The 9,461-nt window shown below is 43.7% G+C and overlaps 1 protein-coding gene across 1 annotated transcript in view; it reads right to left on the reverse strand.

The window, feature by feature from the left end:
* The window catches only part of BLNK (B-cell linker), an 84,945-nt gene extending 82,775 nt beyond the window's left edge, over positions 1 to 2,170 (reverse strand). Inside the window, exon 1 of the mRNA XM_001928233.5 lies at positions 1,896 to 2,170. Within this exon, the coding sequence (XP_001928268.1) occupies positions 1,896 to 1,942 (47 nt within the window). The 5' untranslated portion in view covers positions 1,943 to 2,170. The remainder of the gene's footprint in view (positions 1 to 1,895) is intronic.

Below are 9,461 nucleotides of genomic sequence, written 5' to 3' on the forward strand. Positions count from 1 at the left end.
AAACCCTAATATCCATGCCTCTTTGGTTTCTTTGGCATGTCTTTCCAACCTCTCCTTCCCTCTCCCTTCTCACTGCCATGCTCCACGTCTAGGTCTGCAAAACTAGAGGCCTGGGCTATTTAACTGCCCCTCTTCCACTGAGCATCCCTGTCTTCAGGCACCCCACCACCACCCCGCCAACCCTGCCAGGCCATCTTGCCAACCTCCCTTAAGCCTGTTGGCATGACATCTGCAACAGTGTCAGCTGTTCTCTATGGGTACAGCCTTCACTGTCCTTTGTAATCTGGCCCCACCCTACACGTCCAACCTTGTCAGGACCTTCTGGTCCCACACGCCTACTCCATGGCCCCGTCAGGCAGAAACCTCTCCTCATCATCCTACATGTGGTCTGTATACAAGTTCAGGTCCAAGCCTCAGCTTCTGTATTTCCTCCTTCCCAGCACAGAATGCTTTCTCTCCAGTTCTCCAGCTTCTTTTATCTTACCGGTCTCTCAAAACCTAGTTCTTTATTTTGTTTTACTGAGGTAACATTGGTTTATAATATAACTTTCATGTTTACACCATTGTATTTCTACTTCTGTGTGTATACCACAGCACGCTCGCCACCAAAAGTTTAGTTTCCATCCTCACCACACAGTTGACCTCCTTTACCCATTTTAACCCCTACTTCCACCCCTTCCCCTCTGGTAACCACCCTTCTGTTCTCAATAGCTGCATGTTTGTTTTTATTTGGTTTGATTTGTTCATTTATTTTGACCAAGCCTAGCTCTTGAAGCATCTTCTCTGTCAACATCTTTCCAGCAACTCCAATTCCCTTCTTATACTCATTTAGTCAGTTACTACTTCCACTGCTTTACCTGCCCCCCTGCCATGACAGCACACAGTGTGAGACCAAGGGTAAAACTGAGGAAGCTTCTGGTCTCTGTCAGTGCAGATCGTACAACAGCTTCTACCTACACACCCTGAAAGGCCTGAGCGCCACCATGCTGCTTCCTGGTTCCAGTTTCTTTCAAACGCTCATTTCCCAGGCACCTTCCGGGGATGTGACCAATATTCTAACTGTGAAGGGCTGTCCCTCTGCCATTTCCAGACTCATTTCTCTTAAATTTTGTCTCAAGAGCTCGAATGCTCTAGCTCCTTATCATGTGCGATAACTTCCTTGCTACACGTGTCCCATCACCATGAAAACTGAAGCTCAAGTGGTAGCTGGAATATAAAACACGCATTGAACCTTTAAAAGGTCCAGTCTCCAAAAGCCATGATGTTATTACAATAAGACGAAAAGAAGATCTTCAAAATCAAAATTTGGGAAGTCTTTTATTCCATAGCTCAGAGGAGTTTCTTGATTTCTTGCCCCCTGGGTCACTTCGGGTTCATTCTTTCTAAATGGCTTTTTATAGATAATAGTTCCACTGACAAGAAGACACTGGAATCTAATCTGGATCTAATCTCCCCAAAGTACTTGTGATATACAGCCACAAAATAAATAAGAGACAGTACAGCTGCGATGAATACAAATTACTGTAACAATCCTTAACATTAAATAGTAATCCACAATGAAATATTTGAGTACTCAAATCAGACAAACCTTTCCTTAGAAAAGCTTATTGTATTCAGACTCTTCAAGCTGGCCATTGGTAGCCCTTGGCTTTTCTTTTTTTATTGTCTCTTCAGAGCATTACACTTTAATCCATCACTGGCAAAAGACACTAGAATAAGCCAACTCGTTCCCACAGATTTCTTCAAAAATGCAGTCCACTTCCCTATATCCACTGACAGCCTACTGCCTCAGAACTAGCAAAGCATTCCAGGATTTCAGTATTTCTGAGATGTAGTAAGATCACTGGAAAAAAAGGAGAAGAAGGAGGAAAAGTATTGAATGGCGAAAATCTTACCTCAGCTTCTGGCTGGCGGGGACAGTTATTTTATTAAGCTTGTCCATTCTTTTTGGTAATTATACAAGCTACGAATCACCGTCCAGTGGTAATGTCAGTGGTCCTTGGCGCTCTTTGGGAGTAGCATGGTAAGCCCTTGATCGCAAGGGTCCCAGTCACTTGAGACTGATTTCTGAGAGTGCAGCCTGCTGGCACACACCCCTGCACTAGGGAGAAGTAAAACTTGCTCGAGCACATAGTCAAGTTTCATGTTTCTACATAATCATGTGATCTGGGTAGCCAGCCAGCCAGGCTGATTACTCCACGTTGTGTAAACTTTAATAGTGAAACCTATTGGACATGCAAATGTCTCTCCAGCTGCTTTCTTTTATAACCAGATTTGTAACCAGGCCAGGGCAAACTGCTGGCTGGTCACTACTTCCTGTTGTCCTGAACACATGGAGTCCTTGTTTTCAGCAGGTGTCATTCTGTCTCCTTCCTGGGCTCAAGGAAAAGCAAAAAAGTCTATCCCATCTGAAGATCTCGTTGGGACTTTCTGTTCATTTGCATAAAGTCACGGATAAGCTTTTCCACAGAAAGGACCATTATATGAAAACGGCATTTTTTGGCACAGTTTCTCTTTGCTCCTCTCCCCCAAATGTTTTAAAATAAATAGCAAGATGACAGTGACACCGTGGTAACAGTTTACTTCAAGAGTTAGAATTCCCTTTTCCTGAAGATCTATGTAAAGTGGGAAGGACACTGCTTTAGGCAAGGTCATTAGGGGTAGGAACAGATAGGAGATGTGGCAAAGGGGAGACGCTCTTCACTGTGCAATGTGGCCTCCTTATCAGGTTGATCGTGTCAGGAGCTGTGCTGACAGCCAGATGCTTTCAAACAAAATCAAGATGTATCCAAAAGTCAGCTGACAACAAACCTAACAATCTCCCAAGTATGTAATTCTGACATCAGGCCATTTGGAAGTCCCCTGAAAAGTAGGGTGTCACTCTCCTCACTGCCTTTGTCCCCTCCTGCCCTCATACACTGCTCCCTTTCATCCCCTCATCAGACCCAGGGGTGTGCCAGACTTGGAAGTAGTAGTGGGTATTCCACGCACAGCCAGAGGGAACCACACCTGCAGGGGCTGAACCCTCCAAAGAGGTCCTCTTCCTGCTTGGAAGACTTGACAGTTCCTTTTACCTCTTCTGTTTTTTTGTTTGTTTGTTTTTTGCTTTTTCTAGGGCTGCTTCCCACAGCCCATGGAGGTTCCCAGGCTAAGGGTCGAATTGAAGCTGTAGCCACCAGCCTAAGCCAGAGCCACAGCAATGCAGGATCCGAGCCACATCTGCAACCTACACCACAGCTCATGGCAACGCCGGATCCTTCACCCACTGAGCAAGGCCAGGGATCGAACCCGCAACCTCATGGTTCTTAGTCAGATTTGTTAACCACTGAGCCACAATGGGAACTCCCCTTTCACCTCTTCTGAAAACTTCTGACTTGTGTGTCATTTAGAGAGCAGAAGGCATTTTAGGGTCAGAGAGGAAGAAAATGAGAAAGACAGTTCCTTTTATACCTGGACACATTTCCCTGTTGCCAGCAGGAATGCCCTGCTCCCCTTTGTGAAGTGGCACACACTTCCCACATGTGTCTGGGTGAGCAGCCTTCTCCTGGGTCTGAGGAACACACAGGACAGAGTAGAGGGCTCCCAGTTACCTCTCCTGTTACAGACCCAAGGTCTGGCTGAAGAAGGTCTGGGAGAGGAAGAGACAAAAGGAGAGAGCTGGAGGAAAAGGAGGAGGGGAAGGAAAAAAGAGGAGGAGGCAGAAGGTGGGAGGCAGCAGGTAATGGCAGAGGTGAATGTGGTAGATGGATTTCTACCACTATCCATCCAAATGTGGGCCTACTTCACAAAGGCGAGCAGAGCATTCCTGCTGGATTTCGTTTCTCCTGTACCTCTTCTTTGTACAAACAGAGGTTCTATATTTGTCCAGGTAAATCTTGATTATCCACAGTCATGTACTGCCTCCAAATTTCTAGCTCAACCAGATGTTCAGGAGCAGAATCATCAGGGCTGTTGAAGGGTGGGGCCCTTCTGCTTGGCCAAGCCACTGAACTGGCCAGGCCAGCAAAAGAGAAGATCATCTTTCATGAGAAAAATGTAAGCACTTGGCTCTTCCAGTTGTTTATTCTCCCCAAACAAGTAGCTCAGTTTTCTTGCAATGTATCTGGAAAGAATTACATCCTTCCCTCCAGTTCTTAACTGAAAGGAACTAGTAGACCAGGGTGGTGAAGGCACAGAGAAAGTCATCAGGATTAGGAAAATCAAGCTCCGGTGAATGGGATGATAATCAGCTTGTTCCTTCTAAATTATTGTAAAGGGCACCCCATCGGCCCCTTGACTTTTCTTTCAACCAACAGCTCTGTTCAGCACCTGGGCTGGCAACTGATTTCCCCAGAGAAAAAGAGCAAGGGCCACAGTTACACTTCTGCTTTTTCTTTTTACAGCCACTTGTCTTTCTTCTTTTTACTGTATCTAGTCTGACATGATAAAAATGAGAGTCTGCTTTTCCAGACTGGACATTTTACCCCATGTGGTAGGTAGCATAATAGCCATGATATCACCACTGCTCTGCAGCTGTAACCAGCTTCCCAAGAAGGTCAGTGCAGGCAATGGAAAGTGAGGACTAAACCACGTCTTAACTGATGACTCGTAAAAGGAATGAGACCACCCAACATGGTTTCCACAGCACGTGGCAATCAGCCTACCATGACAAACACTCAGTCATGATCTACATGGCACAGCGAACATGAAGATTAATTACTAGTTTAACAGATAAAAAATGGATAATTCCAACTGTAAAGAAAATTTCTAACTCCTATATACTGCTGATAAAAATATTTTCTAAATAGCTTGGTATTACCTAATACATTTGAGGACATATATACCTGTGACCCAGCATAAGATCATGACATAGTGCTACGACAGAAGACTAAAAATATACTATGTACACCAAGATCATGTGCATGAATTGTCTCTGAAGCACCATTTCTAATAGAAAATAAAACAACACTGGGAACAACCCAATTGCCCACTCACAGGAAAATGAGTAAATTAATTATGGCATATGCATGCAGTAAAGTACCATTCAATAGTGAAAATGAGTGAACTACAATTGATCAGTAAGGATAAATAACAAAAATAATCTGAGCAATAAAGGCAGGTTAAAGAAGATCACATACCATGATTCCAGTTATATTAAGGTTGAAGATATGTAAGACTAATTTATTATTTAGGCCACACATATATGTCTAAATAATAGACATACACAGTTAGTTTATGTCTAAATAATACATATATGGTCAAACCAAGGGAGAGAATGATAACATAAAATTCAGGTGAATGGTTACCAGGGAAGGGGATTGGAATAAGGGGTACACAGGACTTCAAAGGCATTGGTAGGGTCCTATTTCAAAAGTTGAGTGATGGGTATATAGGTACCTATTGTAAGTATGAAATATTTTTAAAAGTTGGAGTTCCCGTCATGGCACAGCAGAAACGAACCCAACTAGGAACCATGAAGTTGCAGGTTTGATCCCTGGCCTCACTCAGTGGGTTAAGGATCCAGTATTGCTGTGAGCTATGGTGTAGGTCGAAGGTGCTGCTCAGATCTGATGTTGCTGTGGCTGTGGCATAGGCCAGCAGCTGTAGCTCCGATTGGGTCCCTAGCCTGGGAACTTCCATATGCTACAGGTGCAGCCTTAAAAATAAATAAATAAATAAATATTTTAAAAAATATATAAAATAAGATCTAGGCTAAGCTATGGTGCAAAGCCAGAACAGCGTGCCTAAGTCTCAGTTATCTCTTTGAAATGATGAGGCTTGAGAAAGAAAAAAAAAAAAAGACATTATACTAAAGTTTGGGGATGAGATCCAACCAGCTCTGATTTCTCTTGGGCTCTTTTCCTTGCATCCATTAATGACAACCAACAACAACACGCTTATTGAATGCTTCTCATGTTCCTGTACCATGACAGCATTCATTTTACATGTGAAAAAACTAATTCATAGGGAGGTTAAGTAACTGGCCCACAGTTATACCCATGTTAGATCAACTTTAGACCTGGAATTCAAACAGAAGCCTGTTCCCATAGTCTAAGTAGTAGTCACAGGGCTTTGCCATCACAGGCGAGATCTGTGATGTAGCAGAGGGCCCTGCCCTGATACCAACTTAACCATGACTTTGAGTGAATTACTTAATTTCCCTGACCCCAACTTCTCATATTTAGAGGATGAGAAAGGGGATTCAAGGAGGGCTCAGGCTCCTTCTTACGTGGCTTCTGGACACTGGCACAGAAACTGAATTCCACTAATGGAAACACTCACAGCTTCCAGAAGAGAAGCCTTTGATAGTCTATGCTAGATTGCTTCCCAAAGTGAGGCTAGGTGGTTGTGGCAGTTTACAGAGTCTTGGAAGTAGTCCAAGTCCTCACTGAAACTGGAAGGTTAGCCACAGTTCACCCTCTCTGCTCTGCCACCCACCTGCTGATGTCTTTTCCCCTGCCAGGCAGGGCTGGTTTAGGCAAATTGCCAAAGGAAGTAGGCAAGGTGTGGCATTGCTAACATGCACTGTGGCTCTATGGGTCTAATCATAACCATTCCCATGAAGGTCCCTTGTTATCATTCGTAATGTGAAGTCTGCACCTCAGAAAGGTGACATCACTTTCCTTAGGCCACCCATTCTTTCTGATCCCTGAACCGGGACCCTTTAACTCTCAGACCATTCACTCCCTTTTCCTCTGTGCTGGCCCCCTTTCTTGGGGGTGGAGGTGGGGAGTCTGTCCTGCAGGAACAGCAGCCCTGGCAGCTTTCTGACACATGCAGGCCAAAGTAGCAGGAGTTTGCTGTTGGTCAGGCCCATGCCTGGTTGGCTGGCCAGTGCCAGTTAAGGGCCCAGATGGAGAAAGGTTTGTGAGGAAGTAGGGAGCCTCGGTACGCCACTGGAGGAAAATAGCAGAAGAGGCCAGGGAAAGGGCAAGAGAGAACAGGAAGTGAGGCAGATGCTGGTAGTGGTCTGTTCTTCTTTGTGGGGCCAGGACAGGAAGGGAGGAAGAAGGAAGGAGAGAAGACATCTGTGACTTGAACAAATGGGCAAAGGCTCTTTGAAGCTCAAGGCTTCACTTTCTGTGAAACAAATCAGTTCCCTATTTTATCTGTTCAGTAAACTCAATATTCTGTATAGCACATTGGCCTGGAGTGCAGTATCCATATTATAAGGAGAAGAACTTAAAAGAAAATGGCCCAAGGATGGGTCCAAGTCCCTGGCTGGTAAGAATATCACAGTAGCCTATTGTCAGGAAGACAACTCCTGGCCTTTATGTCATCTTCACCTCCTCCCTTGTCTTCAGCCCTCAGAGCCAGGGCCAACATTTTCCACCCTCGCCCTTCTCTCACTCCCTGCCTGGGTCCTCACCTGGGTCACCACGGCTCAGCCTCCTGCTTCTTCTCTGTAGCTAGATCCATGCCCACTCTCATTCCCAGGCCATGTTCCTAACTTCTGACCCTTCTTAAGGATTCCAGAGGCTTTTCCTTTCTTCTAGAACCAGGTATGAGTGTCATTCATGGCTCTGTCACTGAGTCTCACCCTTGGGGTCATCATATTCCTCACTAATTCCCAGGCTTTGATCAGACTGGTTCTCTGACCATTCTCCTCATCAGTCACATGGCCCAGCCACCAGCCAGAAACAGCCCTCCAAAGACAGGGTGGGAAGCAGAGACATGGGGTCCTAGACAGTTGGGGCCATGATGAAGCCAGAGAGCAGGCAAGGGTGGAGAGGCAGAGTTCTCTGTCTAAGGAATGTGAGTGTCAGAGAAGTAGAGAGCCAAGATAAGGCTCACAGCTTCGGGGCTTGAAGTCCTAGAAGCCAGGAGAAGCCCTTTATAGCAGATGCTGTGGCTGCTGATTGTGGCTTTGTTTCCTTTTATCTGGTGAAGCTTGGCTAGTCTCCTGGTTTTCCTACCCAGGCCATCCATCTGGATTCAGAGGGCCCCCAGCAAAAGCAGACTTGAACAAATGGGGAGACAGTTCATGTTCTTGGGTAGAATGACTCAATGTCATGAATGCCATTATCTCCAATTTAACGTATAAGTTTATACAAGGTGCCAGTAAAACTAGCAATAAGATTGTCTCCTCCAACCACACCAGAGACAAGTTGATTCTAAAGTTCCTCTATAGATTAAAACAAGCATGAATTGCCAAGAAACCTCTGACAAAGAAAATCAAAGAAGTGGAAAGAGATAGACCTCTCAGATTTAAAACACACTGTGAGGACCCACTTAAAAAAACAGCACGGTATTTCTGTATGACCAGTGGAAAAAAAGAGAAAGTGCAAACTGAAACTGAAGGATACAAGGAGATGAAATGTTATGAATGTGGCACATCTAATGGGAGAAAGATAGACTTTTTAATAAGCTGGGCAATTGCAAAGCCACTGAGGAAAAGACAAAACTTAGATTCATACCTCAAACCATTCAATAGAAGAAAACTCCCATTGGATCAGAGATCTAACTGTAAAAGTGAAGCCATACCTGTACTAGAAGAAAACACATTTAAGTTTCTTTATAATCCTATTTATGACTTAAAATACAGAAGAAAATCAAAGAAAAGATGGTCAATTTAACTAGAAAAACATGAAGAACTTTTTCATGGCAAAAAAAAAAAAACACATTATAAACAACATCAAAAGACAGAGGACAAGTTGGGAGTAAAGAGTTGCATCATGTATCACAGATAAAATCATCTCCATAATGGACAAAGACCTCCTGAAAATTGAGATGCAAAAAAGAAAACTAGATAAAAAATGCGCAAAACCCATGACCATGAAAAGTGGTCCTTAAATGAATGAAAAGATGCTCAATCTCCTATTAAAAGAAAGATGGTAATATATGCTGTTCTTCTCTATGCTGAAGAATGTGCATGTGTGCGTGTGTGTGTGTGCATTCATGTATCAGATTAGCAGAAATCTGAAAGTCTTATGATAGGATGCTTTTAGGAAAAAGGCACTCTTTGCTTACAACATGTAAGGGGAATTGGCAGTATCTAACACAATACATGAATTGACCTCGTAACCTAGCAATGTCACTTCTAGGACCCTCTCCTGAAGGTACACTTTCACATGCATACACACACAGCATCTGTAGAGAGTTATTTATTGCAATTTTATTTGCATCAGCCAAAATTAGAAAAACCTAAATGCTTTTCAGTAGGGGACTGGTTGAATAAATTTTAGTTCATCCTTATAACAGAGTTCTGTGCAACCATAAAAATGGTTTGACCTCCAGGATATGGTAAGTGAAACAGACAAGGTCAGGACAATGTAAGTCACATTTAAAAAACAGGAAGATAGAGGAAACACACACACTTATTGTCAAAACAAATGTAAACCCTGGAATACATCATAAACTAATACAAATAGTCACCTATAGGAGGCAGAAGGGAGCTGGAAATAGAGCAGAAGTGATAGGGATGTAGATTGAGTCTGGATCTCTCTTTTCATAGTTTTGACTTTTAAACTAGGTACTGGTTT

This window comes from Sus scrofa, chromosome 14 (assembly GCF_000003025.6).
Source record: "Sus scrofa isolate TJ Tabasco breed Duroc chromosome 14, Sscrofa11.1, whole genome shotgun sequence".
NCBI lineage: Eukaryota > Metazoa > Chordata > Mammalia > Artiodactyla > Suidae > Sus > Sus scrofa.